We start from the raw sequence: 19,966 nt of genomic DNA on the forward strand, positions 1-19,966 counted from the left end.
TTTTGACAATTTATTTTATAATATAAGATGTCATCTTTTAAGTATTTTTAAAACATTAAAAATAAAAAGATAAAAAACTACTTAAAAAATAACATCTAAGATTGTAAGATAAAATTATCAATTACTCCAAAAATCATTTCCTATAAAGGAAACCAACATCAGAAACATGGTATGGTTACCGCCAACATCACACTTCCATTTGGTGTCTATTTTTGTCCCTCTCACCCTCAACTACATTTTCCACCTCAGAATACCACTTTTTCTCAAGCTTTGTTATTATGCTCACCACTTAGGTTTCAACGAAAAAAACATCAACTTCTACACAACAATAACAACCGTTCATCTTATAATGCTTTTGCCCCAACTCAGAAGCACAGAATTCATTCCCTTTCTAATTAAAAAATTAACACTTTGTGATTCCTTTTCTTTCTCCCTGCCTTTCTCACTTCTTCATCAACCATTTATGGCTCAACTTTATCACAAAGAAAACCATATTCTCATCATAAAAATTTGAGACAATAAGAAAAAGAAAAAAAAAAAAAACTGAATTAACTGAAAGGTAGGAACTCTGTGAAATGGCCATGATGTACACATGTTTGATGTGTCGTGACTCATTAGCACTATAACTTTGTCGTCTTCGTCAATGAAAACACTCGAAACATAACATATGGTGCTAATTAACAATTCCCTGTGTGGGAACTGTTTGGTATTAAATCCCACACAAAGTGGGAATCTTTGGCCTTTAAGCAACCTTTGCTCCAAGCAATTCTAACCCTTTTCCCAATTCTTCTCTTCAAAACTCAAACTTTCATCTTCTTCAATTCTACCTTTCTTCTCGAGCTTCGAAAAATGGCGATCACACACGCTGATCTTGAACCCAGCCGAAGAAAAACAGATTTGAGTAGCAAAACCGGTGCCTTTCTCATGGTTCTCACAATTCTAATAGGCCTCTTCTGCTTCGTCCTATGTCTCATAGCAGAAGCCACACGTTCCGAGGTACAAGTTTAATATGAATGAATGAATGAAGGTGTCGTGAAGTTTAATGTTGTATAATGTGGTGGATGATGTAGGTGACGTGGATGAACAGAGGTGGAAAAGAAAATGGAGCGAAATCAGAATGTGTTTATAGTGGTAGTGGGAAAGTGCCATTACTGTGTGCTGTTTCTGCTTTTGTTGGACTTGCCTTTGCCATGGTTATGCAACACACTTACATGTTGATAGCTGTGAGTAAATCATCACCTTCTTTGCTTACATGGGACCCTGATTCTCCCTCTGCCAAGTCCCTCACATTGCAAGCAGCGTTTTTCTTCGTTACAACTTGGTAAGACAAACACACCTTTGTTCTTGTGTTCTTGAATATCACACAAAATATATCTGAAATCAGATGGAAATAAATTGAGAAAAACTCTGGGGAAGATAGAGTGAAAAGCAGAGGAGAACAAACACAGGTTGATTGCATGGTCCCATCAATGATCAATTATTTGAAATCTTATTTCCATACATTATTATTATTGTTATCTTATAGTAGACAAACTTCAGCCTTATATTATTAGGAAATTAGCATTATCTTTTCACCTAACTTACTATCCTTAATTTAAATTAATCAAAACCTAATTCAGTATTGATTCCAGCATATGTTAATCATGTGAAATAATAAGGGTTTGATGTCTTGAATTTTAATTTGAAATTGAGATTTGTTTCTGATTTAAGTTTTTGATATATTTTGATTTGAAAGCTATGATGGTCTGACATGTTTCATAAATGGGTGTCCTGTGTCCAATATGCATTCAACATCGACACTTTTACTATACTTGTAGAACACATTATATTCAATTTGAAAGATATTTTTTTATCTTTTATATGATTTTAACAATTAAAATAAAGAATAAATCTTATATTATCATTACTTTTTGCATATTAGATATTAGATAAATAGATTAGATTCGTTCTTGTGTTAGTTGACAATGTGTTAATTGATAATTTCAAACTTAATAATATATACATGCTGAGTCTTGTGTCTTGTATTTTTCCAATTTAGCCATATTTTCATGTCCTTATCCCTTTCATATCTGTACCTGTTTCTGTATCTCGGCAAGATACTCTGAAAATGAAATTCAAAATTGAGTGTTGTAGGATTTGTTTCGGAGTTGCGGAGATTCTGTTGTTGGCAGCACTGAGTGTAGAGTCAGGACATCTGAAGAATTGGTCGAAAGCGAGAAGAGGTTGTTACAGCATCAGAGAAGGGTTGTTTTCTGCAGCAGGGGTGTTGGCTCTGACCACAGTTTTCTTGGCTGCTGGTTTATACCTGATAGCACTTCGTGCACAGAAAATGGTAGAGGAAGTAGCCAGTGTTCGAAGAGAGGTTCTAGAGGCTTCTGTTTTGTATGCTTCTCCACCGAGATCACCCCAACCACACTACATGTCAACCGTTGCGAGAGAGAACCCCACAAGCAGAGAGAACCAGAACGAGCTTCTCTTATCTGTTTTTCCAACTCCGTTTGTTAAAAGTTATGACTTTGTTTGAATTGGAAAAATGGAAGGGAGAAAGTGGGGTGAGGAGTTTTATTGTGTAAATTCATTTCATTGTGTATATAACTTCTGAATATGATTCAGTGGCTCTTATTATCTCCGCTCGTAAAAGGTTATTGTTATGCTAAGAATTTAATTATGAGTTTAAGTTTTACATAATGAGAAAATAAAGTATTATATAAGGATAAAGACTCATAAATTTATTGACTTAATGTTTTTGGTTGATAGTGGTGTCAATGACTTAAGTGGTTGGATTCATGTCTTATTGGTAGTGTATCTTTCCAGTGAAATCTTTTCTGTAAACTTAACAAGTGGTATCAAAGTCGATGGTTAAAATAATCGGCTTAGACAAGTGTGGTATGGTCTTTGTATCGAAAGTCTTCCTGGAAAGAGTTTTAGGTAAGCGTGTCCCGTTAAAAAGAACGACGGTACAAAAAAGGACAGAAAATGAGTACTCGTTGTTGAAAATATTTTTCCTAGAGGAAGAGTGTACCAATATTGTTAAAGAGACTCACTCTTGAGGAAAAGATGATTAGAAAAACAAGTGTGAGTTTAAGTACCACATTAGAAAGGATAAAAACCCATAAATCTATTACCTTAAGATTTTGGGTTAAGAATGATGTCAATGTCTTATGTAATTAAATTTAAGTCTTATTAATATTATATATCTTATCTTTTCGGTAAAACTTCGTCTGTAAACCTAATAATTATCTCATTTATTTACTTATTTATTAAACTGAGATTTTAATTTTGATTAAAAGTAGTATAAACATAGAAAGATGCATTCAATATTTCAACTAAATTTTGGAATTATAATAGAAAGTCTCAGTAGTTGTACAATAATTTTATTCTATTCAATCAGAAAATGCCTATAAGCTCTCCCTAGAAATGTCTAGAACCTTGGGTACTGAAAAAATTCTGTAGCCAGATTTTATCCGTATTCTTTTGTCTTGTTTCACTTTCTTCATTTTTTTTCGTTTTATTTTTGTGAGAGTAATGTATTTTTTTGATTTATTTAAATAAATAAATTACGATTGGATAAGAAAACATAATTTTATTGTAAAGCAGTGGTAACGAAGTAATACGATTTTAGTTTAAACATATTTAAAGTTTAAGGTAGCACGATTTTATTTGAAAGTTTTTTAAGTTGACATTGTGTTATTTGAATACAATTTTTATGAAAATTAAATTAAAATTGTGTCATTCGACCATAATTTTAATTTAAAAATTAACAGAATTAAAATTGCATCATATTATCACAATTTTAATTTAAAAATGTTAACATTCTCACATTATTCCTTTCTAATAAAATCGCTTTGAAACGACACAACTTAAAAATATCTTTAATTTTTTAAAAATTATCTATTTTAATAAATTTAAAAAATTATACAAGTTTTGTAAAAAAAAAAAAACATATTTCTCTTTTTCAAATTAAAAATTTTGTAACATCTCAAAATTGAAACACTTGTAACATCTAAAAAATACCTAATTTGAAAAGATGTTCTTAAATATTTATATATCTCCATATTTAATAAATAAAAATTTATTATACACAAATATTAATAAACTATTGATAACAATCAATAGTAGAGATACGATTATATAGTTATGATAAAATTATTGTTATTTTTCTTAACATAATGAAAAAAAAGTAACAGAAGAAACAGAAAAATAACATAAAACACAATTTTATCATAACCTTAATAATCAATTATATCTTTAATTAACTTATTATATGATAAATACTTCATTATATCTCCAGATATAATCAATTATATAAACTTATGAGTAAACAAGAAAAAGTTGAATGCACATATCTTTTTCGTTTCCTTGTTGGTTAACTTCTTTTTCTTTTTTCTTGCGGATAACTTCCTTCGTCTTCATGATACTATCTTTCTTCATTGGTGTAAGTGTAAATAAGGTGTTAAATTTGTTCTGGTATCATCTACTATTTGTGGGTCAATCATTGCGTCTTCTGTTTGGTAAATTATACAGAATGTGGCAGAAAATAAGGCCTCTTATTTACTCATATAAAACAAACATTTTTATGCATTCTTTTGGTGAAAAGTCCCTTGCGAATTCTCCGAAACAATGTCAGAGAATGAAAACGAGAAAGTTTCGTTACATTGCTGAAATTTCACAGAGAATGGTTTGGTTTTCATTCATTGTATTTTATAGACCAAACAGCTCATTTTTCATTATTATAGGTGTCAAGTCAGATTTATGTGAGCACGTGAGCCATCCCAACATGTTCCTAACACTTCAACTTCTACAACTGAGAAAGAAAAATATATTAATTTTAAATCTAAATTAATTTTTTAAAATTAATTTGAAAATAAAATTTGTATCTAGTTATATTATAAATTTGTCTTCTCAGACTAAACATAAATAAATGATCAAATAATAATTTAATAATGATTGATATAATAGACTTAATAAATAATAAATTTTATTAGAATAAAATCAAATTTATGTCTCTTATATTATGTTAAGTACTAAATTTTAAACTTAACTTAATAATACAAAATTAGCTTATAATGTAATAAAATTAGCTTCTAATGTAATATTTATATTTATTTATATAATATAAATTTGTCTTATTTTTAATTATTTTTAATTATTGTGAAATCTCCGATAGATAATCGATGAAGTGAAAATTTCAGAAACAGAAAAAAAAATATAAAGTAATTAATAATCTAAATAATTTTGCAATAGTGGATTTTATTTGAAGAATTATAAGTAGTACTTGTTAACAAGTTAAAGACAATGTTGGAGTATCCCAATCAACAATCACAATGAAGACCAAAACAAAACACTTTAATGATTAAAAAAGTTCTTTCGATGAGTTGTTGTAATAGGTTGTTGTAATATTCAAATGTAAATTTTGAATATAATAAAAAATAAATACAAACCAAGAATAAATATTTTCGTGTATATATATATATATATATATATATATATAAAGTATAACACATAAATAATTTATTAAATATAATAAATTTCAAATATAACTATAAATATCTCGGAGTCCATATTCAGTTTTCTTGATTTTTAGTATTGTTTGATGTAGTATGATTTAAAAATCTTATTTATTAATTTAATATTCTCTGGTTGTTATTAAATTTTCCTATGAGCACCTTAATAAGATGATCTTTTATGGACACGATGAAAAGGTTTTAAGCCTCTTTGATGCAAAGAATACATATTTATTTCTTTATCAAATTAAAAATAGTGAATGGATTGTCTTATTTAAATTTAAACTTAATTTAATCCAAATTAAATTAAAAAATGCAATTAATTAATGTGCATTGATTCCATCATTTTTTATTGAAAGTTAAAATAATTTGTTTTATTAATTAAAATAATATAAATATATATAACAGATTTTACAATAACAAATATATTCTTTAAAATTTTCAAGCAATAACTCTATGGTAAAAAGTAAACACTTTGAAATCTATAAAATTTCAACTAAAAAACAACAACAAATACTTTTCTTGACCCTTCAAGATTTCAAGAATCTAAGTAACATGTGAAGGTGTCTCGAGATGCAAATTTAAATCCAGTAATTCACTTTAAAATTTAGGTAATTAAATTTTTTATATTACTAACTTTATGTATTTATAATTAATAATTTTATATATTGAAATATTGTTTACTTATTTAATATAAAGAATTTTGTTAAACTAACAAGAATGTTGTTGTAAAAGGTCATCCAAAAGTTAAAGAAAAAAAAAATCAAATGTAGTCTCAAATTAATATTTTAATTATTTTTTTTAAATTTGATAAACATTTTAAATATTTAACATTATTTTTGGTTGGTTGGTTTTTTTTTAACTTAAACTGATTTATGTTTTATTATATTTTTAATTTTTAACGACATTAAAATATAATTATATTTTTTAACTTTTGTTGACGAGCATTAAATAAAATATTAAATACATGTGTATAATGTTTATGGACATTTTTTTCTTTTAAATAAAATAAAATTGCATTAATAATTATTGGATTAAATTTCATTTAATATCATAATTAACTATGATTTTTTTTAAGATTCAGTGTATATTAAATATAATTAACCAGTGTCCTTAAAATATTGGTTAGGAGAATCCAATTAAATTAGATCACCTAATTAATGATATAAGGGTATTGATTAAGAATAATTAATAGTACAATTTTTATTTCCAAAAATTTATAATTAACTATAACATTAAATTAATTATGTCATTAATAATCATTAATGTAATTTTATTTTATTTAGAGGATAAAAATGTTCATAAGTATTATACATATATAATATATAATTGATAATTAATTTGATGTACATCAAAATTTACCATCATTTTATCACACGAAAAATTAATAACATGAAATAGTGGTAGAAAGTAATATGAAAAAAAAGGAGAAATTATCCATAAAAAAATATAATATTTTCATTATAGAAGAATTTGGAAAAGACTAAAAATTTCATTTTTTTTTCAAGGATCGAAGATGATACATTTCAAACTTTTTACATTTCAAGTTTTCACCGAGAGACAAATCGTCAGAGAACATTATGTTAATTATTTTTTTATTAAAAAAAAAAACAATATTTTAACTTTTTTCTTTGTGTGTAACAAATAAATTATCAATTATATTATAGATGTATAATTATTATGAGTGTTTTTGTCTTCTAAATAAAATACAAATGCAATAATAATTGTTATATTAAGAAGGTTAAAATACTCCGTTGGTCCTCGTTTTTGTCGCAAAATCTCAATTTGGTCATCGTATTTTCATTAGTCTCAATTAGGTCCTTATTTTTGTAAATTAGTATCAATTAGGTCCTTTCCGTTAATAGAGAACTTACACCGTTAAGTAGGTGCCACGTGTTAGCTCCTCGTTTTTTTTTTGTTTTTTTTAAATATTTATGCCACGTGTCACGTCTGTAGTGTGTCACGTGTCAATCTAATATGGTGACACGTGTCAAATTAATCTACGAATCTCAATTTGATCCTCATATTTGTTAAATTGATTTGATTTGAGTCCCAATTTTTTTTAAAAATTTTCAATTTCAGGCACTCCAAATTTAGATCAAATTTTACTTTTATATCATGTTATGATTATTTTTATTAAAATTGATATTTTTATTAAATATTTTAATAATATTAATTATATTTAATATTAAAAATTTAAATATATTTATTTTAATTTTTTATAAAATTATTTTAAAATTTTACATTTGAATTTATAAAATTGTTATTTTTAAGCCAACTCTAAAATATTGTTGATATTGAATATTATACAAATATTTCGAATATAAATTTATTAATCTATATATTTATAATTTTAAAATAAAATTTAAATAAAGTTTAATGTAAAATATAAATTTAAATAAATTAAATGTTGTTAAAAATATGTAATAGAAATATCACTTGTAATAAAAGTATCATCATTACATTTATAAAAAAATTAAATTTGTTTTTAAAAAAATTTTGGACTGAAATCAAATCAAATAAACAAATATGAGAACCAAATTGAGATTAATAATTTGACACGTGTCACATATTAGATTGACACGTGGCATACTACAAATCAAAAAAATGAGAAGGTGACACGTGACACCTACTTAACGGTGTTAGTTTTCTACTAACGGAAAGGACCTAATTGATACTAATTTAAAAAATGAGGACCTAATTGAGACTAATAAAAATACGAGAATCAAATTGAGATTTTGCTACAAAAACGAGGACCAACGAATTATTTTACACTATTAAGAATTCATTTAATATTTAAGTTATTTATGAACTTTTACAAATTTTAATACTTATTAATTACACTTTAAACAGTTTTTTAGAACATTGATTAGCATAATCTTTTAATAAATGAGTTAATTATTTTAAATTTCAACATAATAATAAAATTAATGATCATTAATTATATCTTAAATGTCATTAAGATATTAACTAACATTTATCATAAACTGATATCATATTGTTGAATAAAAAAGACAAAGGTTAAATTAAAGTATATCTTAAATAAATATTGTCATATTACACGATATAATATTTGTTTAATAAAAATATTATCAAATGCGACTTAAAATTTAATAAGAATTAGGTAAATGGTATTATTGCCATAAAAATAAAATAATAAACAATTTAGAATAACAACGATAACAAGTATTTGAAAAATAGTAAACTGATTAGAATACTTCGAAATATTAAAGAAAAAAAAACATTAGCAGTATCAGTACTTGTAAAATACTTTATAAGATCCTATTAATAACTTCTGCTGTTTGCACAAAATAATTCCTCTTAATACATATTTTAATAAAGAAAATGGATTGAGTCAACACTTCACGTATTTTTACTAGTCAACGATTAAATAAAGCAGGATTCTAGCAGGTTCAGCCATTCGTACTCAACAGCAAAATTCAAGCTTCAAGTATTTATTTAACCTTTTTGGTAAATAAATATTAAAAAAATAAGGCTTGAATTGGAATTTAATTTAATTCTATTAAATACAAAAAATAAATAATATATAGTTGAAATTGGATATTCTTGGAATACCGTGGAGAGATTGATATGATTGAAGTGAGGGCCCATCTCTCCGCACTGAACCGTAACCCGTTCGCATGATATCGGTACGATCCATTAAAAAAATTGAAACATCTTTCATTATTATTATTATTGTCAAGGACCAACGGGCCTGGATCCGACCCGAAACACCAGATCCGAGATCCACAACCACAACCACAACCACCGCTACACGCAACGCAACCCCAGACCCCACTCCATACACAACCCACCGCTATTTAAATTTCCTGAGAATATCGTAGGAACCATGTCGCTCTAATTCTCAATCGAAAACTTAGGGTTTTTCCCCTATTTTCAATTCCGATTCCTTCGATCTTTGATTGTTCTTAGGGTTAGGGTTATTGTTGTTGCAGCGAAGATGTCGTTGAGGCCAAATGCTAGAACCGAGGTTCGTCGCAACCGTTACAAGGTGGCGGTGGACGCCGATGAGGGTCGTAGGAGGAGGGAGGATAACATGGTGGAGATCCGGAAGAGTAAACGGGAAGAGAGCCTCCAGAAGAAGCGCCGTGAAGGCCTTCAAGCTCAGCAACAGTTCCCCACTCCTCTTCAATCCTCCATTGTCGAGAAGAAGGTATTGCTGTTATCGGCATCGCATGGCAGGAAATTAGAATTCCACTGCGATCTTGGAAATTTCAGATTCATGTGCTTTGCATCGCGCAGTTGTGATTTGATTTCTTTGAGTGCGATTGGGGTTAGTCTGTTAGTTATGAAAACGGTTATGATGGTTGCTTTTGTCTCTTTGTTGTTGGCCGCAGTTGGAAAGCCTCCCTGCGATGGTTGCTGGAGTGTGGTCAGATGAAAACAACCAGCAGTTGGAAGCGACCACGCAGTTCCGGAAGCTGCTTTCGATTGGTAAATGTGGATTGATTTTGTTCGATGTTATTGTTTAATTGTTGTGCTGCTCTGGTTCTGTGTGTTAACTTTGTTTCGTTTTTGTGTGACTTATTCTATTGTGTAGAGCGCAGTCCCCCTATTGAAGAAGTTATTCAAGCTGGAGTTGTGCCTCGATTTGTGGAGTTTCTTGTTAGGGAGGATTACCCTCAACTTCAGGTTTTGTTTTATTTCGTGCATGGGAAGTTGTTGTGTGGTGTAGTGTAGTTTGGATGGAATTTGATTTCTTGATTGGTTGCTTGTGTAATTTGTTTTTGTGGTTAGTTTGAGGCTGCATGGGCTCTCACGAACATAGCATCTGGAACTTCTGAGAATACCAAGGTGGTGATTGATCATGGCGCAGTTCCGATATTTGTCAAGCTGCTTAGTTCGCCCAGTGATGATGTTCGAGAGCAGGTATGCTGATACAAGAATGTAGTAGTTCTAGCTTTTCCTTTCTTGGAATCTTGACCTAGCTTGCTGGAATAATAGAACTCTGAAATTCCAGGCAGTGTGGGCGTTAGGAAACGTTGCTGGTGACTCCCCCAGGTGTCGTGATCTTGTTCTTGGCCATGGTGCCTTAATCCCACTGTTGGCCCAGTTGAACGAGCATGCAAAACTTTCAATGTTGAGAAATGCAACATGGACCCTGTCAAACTTCTGCAGGGGCAAACCACAGCCTCCATTTGAGCAGGTAATTGTCTATCTGTTTAATTGAAACCAAACCTGTAAGATAACCTGTGTTGGCGTACAACGATGAGAATTTTTTATGAACAGGTCAGGGCAGCACTCCCAGCTCTTGAGCGATTAGTATTTTCCAATGATGAAGAGGTCTTGACAGATGCATGCTGGGCGCTATCATATCTTTCTGATGGAACAAATGACAAAATCCAAGCTGTTATTGAGGCTGGTGTGTGTGGCAGACTGGTGCAACTCCTTATGTGAGTGCTAAATCTACTGTACCTGGCCAATCATTGCCGATTGTTTCAATTAATTGTCTTGGCACTAACTTGTCTGTTTGTTGTAAAGGCACCCATCCCCTTCAGTGCTGATTCCTGCACTTCGCACAGTGGGAAATATCGTAACCGGAGATGATATTCAGACTCAGGTAATGACTTGTAAACAGTCATCCATTACTTAATTGTATTCTTACTCAAGGTCTGTGAAGCTATAGAAGTTGGTGGGTGTTGCATAACTAATTTTTAAAATTTAAAATATTTAAGTAACTTGACCCCAAATTGTCGATAGGTTAATTTTGCATGTTTCATGTGTCCCAGGAATCTTGAAAATTTAAATTTAAATATTAAAATAATTTTACTCAATTCTTGATAGGTTAATTTTTCTAGTCTAAGATGATTAAGTCGATAATATGCTGTTCTACTATAATATGGCTATAATATGAATATGAGTGCAATGGACTGTGCGCTCGACAAAATTGTAGTCTTAAATTCATAACTTTGATGGTGAATTTGTGTTGGCTGACTTGGGTGGAGTGTTACAGTTGGTCGTTCTAGTTTTGTACTGAATAGAATCCTTTGAGGGTTTGGGTAGAGTGAGAGGTTCGGAAGAGTAAAGAAGTTATACAATGATATTCATTGCATACATTATCCATTATCCACTATCCACTGAAGAATTCAATTTGCATGTCTTTCTTGGCTTTTAGCACTATGAGTTGCCACTGTGACACCACCACTACTCGCCATGAATCTAGGTTTTACTTCCCCAATGCATCATTGTTGAGGATTTCCTGTTTTTGTTATAACTATTTTCATCAGACTATCATCAATCATGGTGCTCTCCCGTGCCTTTTGAGCCTGTTGACACACAATCATAAGAAAAGCATCAAGAAAGAAGCTTGCTGGACCATATCGAACATTACAGCTGGAAACCGAGAACAGATACAGGTAAGCCAGTATATCTCTCAATTGTTTTTACTTGATGTAATGGAAATTGGATATCCCTTTCTTTAGCTTGATGTTAGCTATCTCCATGATATTAAATTGGATATTTCAATGGAATGGAAATATTTATCTCTTAAAAGTTTTTAGTCTCTTCAACCATTACCGAGTGCTACTAATGCTGTGGCTCTGTAATAAGTAATATAGGCAGCTAAGATGTTCTTGAACATGAACATGTGGTGCAGTTAGGGATGGCAAATATATGGTAGGATTAATTCCATTGGATAAAGTAGTTCGTTAATTTATTTTTGATCTATCAATGATTAATTTTAAAAAAATTAATCCATCCATATTTTAAGAATTAAATATTTTTATAGTTATAATATTACCCCCCGTTCTCTCGTCCATGTCTTCCAAATGCAGCAGCAGCACTGAAAATAAATGAAAGAGTGGTCTATTTATTGAAGGAAGGTGGGTGTAAAATGTGGTAAACATATCTGAGGAAACATAATGGGAGAACATAAAATGGGCCTCAGAAAAACTATTGTATTGTATCTTTAAACAAGAGAAACGATAAAAAAGTTGGTTACAAAGATAAAATGGGTGATCAATCATAGAATAAAAATCCTGTATATTCAAGTAACAGAGCATTGGTATTTTGTATTATAAAGCTTTGTATTATAAAGCATTTTACACTGTTTGGGACCTTGAGAATGTTCTATTGGCACTTGTGAAGGATTAAGGATAAAAGTTTTAGTTGGCTTATTTCATTAAAATAGGTGCTTTGGGCTTTATACAATTTATATGTGATGTAGGCTGTTATTGAAGCTGGTCTGATTGCCCCCCTTGTCAATCTTCTTCAAAATGCCGAGTTTGACATTAAAAAGGAAGCGGCATGGGCAATCTCAAATGCTACGTCTGGTGGTACCCATGAGCAGATCAAGTATAACTTTTATATATATATTTTTTATTTTTTAATTCCACATCATAATAAAAAGTTGGTAATTATTGGAAATTATGTATTGACTTATCACATGTGGTTGTTAGGTATTTGGTTAGCCAGGGTTGCATTAAACCACTCTGTGATCTGCTTGTTTGTCCCGACCCAAGAATTGTCACTGTCTGTTTAGAAGGTCTTGAGAACATTCTGAAGGTTGGGGAAGCTGAGAAGAGCTTGGGTAACACTGGAGATGTCAACTTGTATGCTCAGATGATAGATGATGCAGAAGGATTGGAGAAAATCGAAAACCTGCAGAGTCATGACAACAATGAAATATATGAAAAGGCTGTTAAAATTCTTGAGACATACTGGTTGGAAGACGATGATGACACACTACCTACTGGAGATGGTGCTCAACCTGGTTTTAACTTTGGAAACGAGCTTCCAGTCCCATCTGGTGGATTCAACTTTAGTTGAAGACTGTTGTGTGGGTAAATGTGCTTTGTCTCAGTATTATTTTTTCTATAGGGTCATCAATCGAAATTTCCCCTCATTTTTTATATAAGTTTTCACAGTTCTCTAAGCCAAGTTGGTTTGAATAATGTAGGAACCTGGTTGGATGGAGCAGGGTTGATGCTAGGGTAAACTGTTGGAGTCGAGTCTCGGGTGGGGTGGGGTTGGGGACCAGGGGGTGAGTTCGGTCAGTTTGGTCCTTGCACTTCATGTTGTCTGGTTTAAGTCTGGTCTTGTGTCCGTGGTTAATGAGGTGCTGGGGTGGGTCAGTCTAACTACCATGTCCAAATAAGAAGGGTGGTGGTGGGTTCAACAGCAGCATAATGGCCTTGTTAGAAGTTTATGTTGTGTTAAAAATACATATGCTGTGGGCATATAACTATTGGAAGGTTCTATGTTGCAGTAGCAGGGAGCGTATTATATGGCAGTGGATGGGTTTTTCTCGAATGCGGCTTTTGAGTCCTATTTTTTATTGAGTCGTGTAGTTGAATTGGTAATTTATTTATACAGAGTCCGTATTTGATTTGAGTATTCAGAAATCGTGGTTGTATTCAAATGAAAGAATTAGAATATTTTTGTGCTTGCATTTCTCTTTTAAAGTCTTTTCTCTCGCATCATGTCAGGGCTTAGAATGTATAGTGTCAATAAGAAGCCTAAATCGAGATTGCTGCCTGAAGCCCAAACTCTTACTTATTAGGAGAGCTGAAAATTGTATGCCCCCAATGGAAAGGAATGTGTATCAACTGTAGTCAATTTGTGAAACTATGTTACAACAATTTGTTATTTTTGTGAAGGTTGTCTTTTTGCTTAATGTCCGTGCGATTTATTGACAACTCTTCTTTGGGCTCTGATTTGAGTTTTGAAGAAAAAATGAGGATATTCAAGACACTTAAAATAGATAACTTACAAATTAATTTGTTGTAAAGAAAAAGTGATTTCTTTGACCAGATATACGGAAACTGAATAAACATCAAGAGATACATATGCGGCCAGATATGTAAAAAATTACTTCATTATAGAATGTCACTTGATGAGATTTATATTATAGAGATTAGATGTTAGACAAACATGTAAATTTCTAAATTCATATTTAATGGTTTTGAATGTTAATTCTTTGACAAGTGTACCAATTTCTCAATGGAAGTTCAAATATTATTTTTTCAAGAGATTTGTGTCTGTTTGTCTAATTACAATTATTTACTAATTTTAGATTGTCTAATTACAATTGTTTACTAATTTTAACAATGGTGATAGCATTAAAGGTTGATTTAATTCACATGAAAAATTACTAAAGATTAAAGTTATGAAATAATTTTAAAAAGATTTTACTAAGGTTGGATTCCATGAACCGTAATAATACAATATTTCTTACACAATCTCTCTATCTTGCTCAAACATCTACATCATAAGCATACTAGCTCTAATTCCTTATAAGCAAGTTCTAAGTCAATGTGTCAAAACATTAATTTTTTAACTATTTTAACATAAAATCTGCATTAAGATTCAATATCTTCTGGAACCCAATCTCATGGTTGTTCTATCAAAGTTTAAGTTCCAATTCATTTCCTAATGATTAGATATAACCAAATAGTAAAGTTTCCATCATGCATATTAATAATTAAGATGAAACATATGAACCAAGACACAAATTATATTGCATAGGACAATTACAAAGAGTACAATCCAACCCCAATGAAATATGAGTTAGTCACTCCTAAGCATCTAAAGCACAATGGAATGAATGAAGTAATTTGAATTTTTCTTGTCCTAAAATGGTCTTTTTGGCTCTATTGCGTTCACACACACTAGTACACCAATTTTGTGTAACTTTTGAAATTATAACCACTTTTGTTGGAAGTCTCACATCGACTAGAGATAAGATCATTTCATAATATATAAGTAGGGTGTTAACTTCACTTTAAGCCGGTTTTGTGGGGTTGAGTTATGCTTAAAACTCACTTCTAACATGATATTAAAGCCAAGTTTGTAAGGGGGTGTGTTGGAAGTCCCACACCAATTAGAGAGAAGACAATTTCATAATATATAAACATGGATGCAAATCTTACCTTACAAATTAATTTTGTGAGGTTGAATTTAAATTAAAAGGTACTTCTAATAAATAAAGCAATAATATTTTAAAAAACATATTTAACATGAAATTGTATTTATTTTTTTCGTATAAATAAGAATCTATTAAAATTTTCAAGTAAATACTTACTTGGGTATTTTTATTTAGTGAGTATTATATTCTATTGTAAATAATTATAGGGTCTACATCATATCATTTACAACATACAAAAAAAGTTCAAGGGCCACATTTAATATTTAAAAATTTTTTAAAAAGTATTTATAAAAAAATGGAGAAATTAAAATGCATTATTTAAAATAGTAAATGGAAGTTTGGTATGGGTTGGCATTGGAAACACAAAGGAGAAAGATGAGTTGGATTTGGATGTAAATGTGTGAAGAATGAGAAATATGAAACAGAAGGTGGCCCACTTCACTGTTCTTCATCATAATTACTAATCAGATAAAAATTCAATAATTCACACAGCCACAACTCTAGATATATACTCTTAAACATACTACTTAAAAAATATAAAATGTACATTCAAATTTAATTACTGTTTAGAGATTATGATTATGACATTATAATTTTTTGTTAGAAATGCATATTAGAGATACACGTTACAAAAATACGTTAGGTAGAAATATATGCAACAAAATTTATTAGCAACAACACATGTTAAAAAAACATAGAGAAATATTTTGTGTAGATAGAAGTAGTCATGTGTTCACATTGAAATACATATTTATTTTATCTATATTTATTATATTTATTATTTTTTGTCTTCTTATTACATTATAAATCTATTATTTTTAAATATATTTCTAAACCTCTCTGAATTTAGACATTTCAAATTGAGAGAATGAGGTTTGTATTTTTCTTATCTAAAATTCTAGGAAATAAAATTATAGACAAATCAAACTATTAACATACAATACCAATCCTCTATCTACTATCATCAACTGTAATATTTTGTAGAAGGACAATATATAAAATTGATTTAATAAATGAATTAAATTCATATAAGTGATTCAACGTTTTCTTTATCCAAAATTTAACAAACTCTTAACACTCACAAGGGTGACTTCACTTAGGAAAAAAGGGTGTGAAACATCAGAAAGCAACCACACTACTTACCAATAATGTTGTACAATGTTGATGATGATGATGTGTTCTCTTCATTAGTTTAATGTTATTTTTCTGTTTGCACATGATCCCTTAATTATCTGTTAGGAAACTCACCACCAGCGCTTCTTCATTGCCAACCATAATAACGTTATGAATAATATATTTCTTCATCAATTGTTTGCACGTTTTAATTATTCTAATTTAATAAAATATTCTGATAATGGAAAAAAATTATTAACGTTTTTGTAACATTTATTCTCTAATTGTAACCTCTAATTGGTGTAAACTTTTATGCTAACTATTAGATGAGATTAACGATCATGAACTGTGTGTGAAAAATTATTATCAATTAGTTAATTAATTAATTGTATTTAATTCCACGAAAAGTTGTGATAAAAAAAAACGCATTTGAGAAAGATAATAATAATATATTGACATAAACCTAACATCAGAAAGTGAAAAAATGGAAACTAAAGGAACCTTCTTGAATTTATAATTTTCTCATAGTAACCAAAATCAAAAGGCTAAATACAGTTACAAATTAAATTGCAGATCAACCTAAATTACATTATAAAAAAGTGATATAATAGAAATTGAAACAAGTTTATGCTACTCCAGGGGCAAAATGGGAAATACGCACACTGTCTTTGCAGTGACTTCACTTCCACTTTCCCAAGATCTGCTAATTTCTGCACTTATTCCCACAATTTTCCTTTTTTCTCCTTTTTTTTTTCTACCAAAGCAAAGCAGCAAGAAAAGGTAACAACGAGGTTGCACAGACTAACCAGCTTTTCGCCGCCGGAGGAGCGGCGGTGGACGGCGGAGGAGGGGTGTGGTAGTAGAACGGGAAATAAGGGACAATTGGGTTCGGCGGTGGCGGCGTCGGGTAGTACTTAGTTGGCGGCGGGTAATACACGCCGCCGCCGGAAGATGCCGGCGGCGGTGGAGAGGAGTAGGTGTACTGAGAGGGCGGCGGCGGAGAGGAGTAATAGTAAGTGCCGCTGCCGCCGCCGGGGCTTGAAGGAGGGGACGGCGGGGGAGGGCAGTAGGTGGTGGTGGGAGCTGGCGGCGGCGGAGAGGGCGGCGGCGGAGAGGGAACAACCTGGCCGCAGGGGGTGCATTTGATGTCATCCTTGGACGAAGTTTGAAGGGTGTGATCTGCTGCTGCTGCCATTGTTGTCGAAAGAGCAGTGAGAGACAGAAAGGTGATGAAACAACACCACAACACTGTGGTTCTCATGTTGTGAGAATCCGAGGAATGAGGTTGTTACTTGCTCAGAAAAGAAGAGAGAGAGAGAAAAAGAAAATGTGTAGAGATAGAAAGAAAGAAAGAAAAGTGAAGGGAAGGGTGTGGTGTTGCTATTTGAGGTGCAGTGTTGTGGTGTGGTTGAAACAGTGTTTTATTTATCCTCTTTTCAACTCTGCTTCAAACCTTTCCATTATTATAAATAACACAATAGAATAGTGAAAAAGGAATAATAAAAAAAAAAATTGTGAACACCGACACGTTTTTACTTTAACATAAAGCAGCCATGTTTGAACTTTGAACACGGTTAAGAAATAAGAAATAACTGTCGGAAACATTTACATAAAAGAAACATTTAGGTCCGTTTTGGTTTAGGTTTAGTTAGATGAGTGATGAGTTAGTTACTAGTGTGTCGACTCTGACATTAATGAATTAACATGGTTTACGAAATTAGGTTAAATTAGGTTAAAGTATGGATGTAAGAGAAGGAGGTAAATAGTAAGAAAGTGTAGGAATGGTCCTAAAGAAGAGACGTAAAGGGAACGCAAGAAGTGTTTGGAGTCATCTCATTGTTTATTTCTTTAGATCTGTGCTATACAAATTGCTTCTTCTGTCCCTTTGTGTCTATATATCTTCGTTTTTGCACTGTTGATGAAGGCACAACAATGTCACTGATCCCAAAGTTTATGGTAAAATCATGAACCGTTTTGTCAACGCAAAGGATGTTAGAAAGCCAATTTTCCATCACAAATGGCCGTCCATGCTTCCTTTCCAGCCTGGTTACCCTTAAATAAATAACCCTAAAACTTTCACACTCATTCATCCATCCATTTCCATCCTCATCACCCATAGGCTCCACCATCCAATAATCATTTTTTTTTCTTTTAACATTTTACATTTTTTTTAAATCGAAGTGTGAATAATGTTAATTTCTTATATGCAAACTGAGTTCATATCTCATTAATGTTGTATCGTTAATATTCGTGCAAAAAATTCATTGACAAGTAGTGTCTGCATGTAAGTTAAATTTATGTTGTATTGTTAGTGTATATCTTTACTAATCATCTCTTCAAAACCGGTTATTTTATATGGTAACTTCAAAATTCTCTTTTAAAAAAGAAATGTGATCAAATTTTAAAAATCTCCCGAAAAAATAGTGCTATTTTTTTATCATGTTCCAAGAAAATAAACTCGTAATTTCATTGAATTTAATGAATTGGTCGACATATATATCATTCCAATTGCACAAAAATAAATGTGGGGTACTAGTTTAACATTATTGGAAAAAAAAAATGAGATGATTGGTGATAATATACCAAAAAGCAAAGAAAATGAACAACACATGCATATTGTCTGCGATATCATAGCAAGTATCAACCCACATAACAAGGCTTATGTTATTCACATCATATCAGTTAAAATTATTCTACATAATTATTGATTAACTCATTTTTAACATATGAATTTTATTATTAATATTTTGTTAATGAATGAGTTAAATCTATAACTCCTCTCTTAAAGTTTTCTTAAATCCACTAAATCAATTTCATAAAAAAAAAATACTCATATATGAGAATCCATTTCTGATCTAATAATAATCGAAGGGAGATTGTGTTATTTTGAGGGTGAATCACTGTTATAGCTGGAAAATAATAGTTCTTTGTTATGGTCCCCACTCTAACACTATCTTCTCTTTCTTCTTGTGTAGAGCATTAGTCATACACCACTATATTTTTCTTTTATCTTTTCTCTTATTATTAGATTAAATATCAATCTTTTTTAGTAGAGTGAAACATGTTTACATAGGCTACTAATAAAAAATGTGTATGTTTTTTGGCTCAAGTATTATAAGAATCAACTGATTTATTATATATGATAACGATACTTTATCATGATTTGTGATTGATACATCACATATATTTTTTTACTCATACCTTTACTTCTTTCTATGATTGTCACAATTGACACCTTTTTTCTTTTCTTTTAATCATTCTCTTCTTTCGATAAACAAAATTAATACACTCATATATTCCTTAGTCTTAGCCAGCATGGACAAGCAATGCATTATTCAAACTTTCACTTGCTTTTATGCTTTTTCAGTGCCTTTTTGTCCAAGCGAATTTCTACCCTTTTTCAGATATAATAATCATAATGTATACGTGTTTTTTTTTCCTTCCAAGGTTTAATATTTCATGT

The 19,966-nt window shown here is 30.7% G+C and overlaps 3 protein-coding genes across 4 annotated transcripts; 2 read left to right on the top strand and 1 right to left on the bottom strand.

Annotated features, from left to right (window-relative positions):
* Positions 1–584: 584 nt before the first annotated feature.
* Positions 585–2,627, top strand: LOC114162433 (transmembrane protein, putative (DUF1218)). Its single transcript, XM_028046320.2, has 3 exons — positions 585–996; positions 1,071–1,321; positions 2,134–2,627. Exons 1-3 carry the CDS (start codon positions 850–852, stop codon positions 2,522–2,524), a joined length of 789 nt encoding a protein of 262 aa, XP_027902121.1. The 5' UTR covers positions 585–849; the 3' UTR covers positions 2,525–2,627.
* Positions 2,628–9,255: 6,628 nt separating this feature from the next.
* LOC114163132 (importin subunit alpha-2-like) lies at positions 9,256–14,139 on the top strand. 2 transcript variants are annotated; one of them, XM_085666582.1, is made up of 11 exons: positions 9,256–9,678; positions 9,863–9,959; positions 10,066–10,157; positions 10,263–10,394; positions 10,486–10,671; positions 10,755–10,918; positions 11,007–11,085; positions 11,753–11,881; positions 12,691–12,818; positions 12,923–13,302; positions 13,423–14,139. In XM_085666582.1, exons 1-10 carry the CDS (start codon positions 9,466–9,468, stop codon positions 13,290–13,292), a joined length of 1,590 nt encoding a protein of 529 aa, XP_085522708.1. In that variant the 5' UTR covers positions 9,256–9,465; the 3' UTR covers positions 13,293–13,302; positions 13,423–14,139. The 2 variants fall into 2 exon arrangements, with proteins under 2 accessions (XP_085522708.1, XP_027903049.1); XM_028047248.2 differs by having other exon boundaries at positions 9,272–9,678; positions 12,923–13,306.
* Positions 14,140–16,988: 2,849 nt separating this feature from the next.
* Positions 16,989–17,930, bottom strand: LOC114162547 (uncharacterized). Its single transcript, XM_028046470.2, has one exon. The coding sequence runs from the start codon at positions 17,762–17,764 to the stop codon at positions 17,258–17,260; it is 507 nt and encodes a 168-aa protein (XP_027902271.2). The 5' UTR covers positions 17,765–17,930; the 3' UTR covers positions 16,989–17,257.
* Positions 17,931–19,966: the final 2,036 nt, after the last annotated feature.

The sequence above is a fragment of the Vigna unguiculata genome, chromosome 9, assembly GCF_037176805.1.
Source record: "Vigna unguiculata cultivar grain cowpea cultivar isolate G323 ecotype 2 chromosome 9, ASM3717680v1, whole genome shotgun sequence".
Classification (NCBI taxonomy): Eukaryota; Viridiplantae; Streptophyta; class Magnoliopsida; order Fabales; family Fabaceae; genus Vigna; species Vigna unguiculata.

Bases quoted from the DNA above. Each gene is read 5' to 3' on its own strand.
- LOC114162547 (XM_028046470.2), bottom strand. From the start codon at position 17,764: ATGAGAACCACAGTGTTGTGGTGTTGTTTCATCACCTTTCTGTCTCTC.
- LOC114162433 (XM_028046320.2), top strand. From the start codon at position 850: ATGGCGATCACACACGCTGATCTTGAACCCAGCCGAAGAAAAACAGAT. The intron at 997-1,070 runs GTACAAGTTTAA...TGGATGATGTAG, and splicing joins CAGAAGCCACACGTTCCGAG to GTGACGTGGATGAACAGAGG. The intron at 1,322-2,133 runs GTAAGACAAACA...TGAGTGTTGTAG, and splicing joins TTTTTCTTCGTTACAACTTG to GATTTGTTTCGGAGTTGCGG.
- LOC114163132 (XM_085666582.1), top strand. From the start codon at position 9,466: ATGTCGTTGAGGCCAAATGCTAGAACCGAGGTTCGTCGCAACCGTTAC. The intron at 10,158-10,262 runs GTTTTGTTTTAT...TTTTGTGGTTAG, and splicing joins AGGATTACCCTCAACTTCAG to TTTGAGGCTGCATGGGCTCT. The intron at 10,672-10,754 runs GTAATTGTCTAT...TTTTATGAACAG, and splicing joins CACAGCCTCCATTTGAGCAG to GTCAGGGCAGCACTCCCAGC.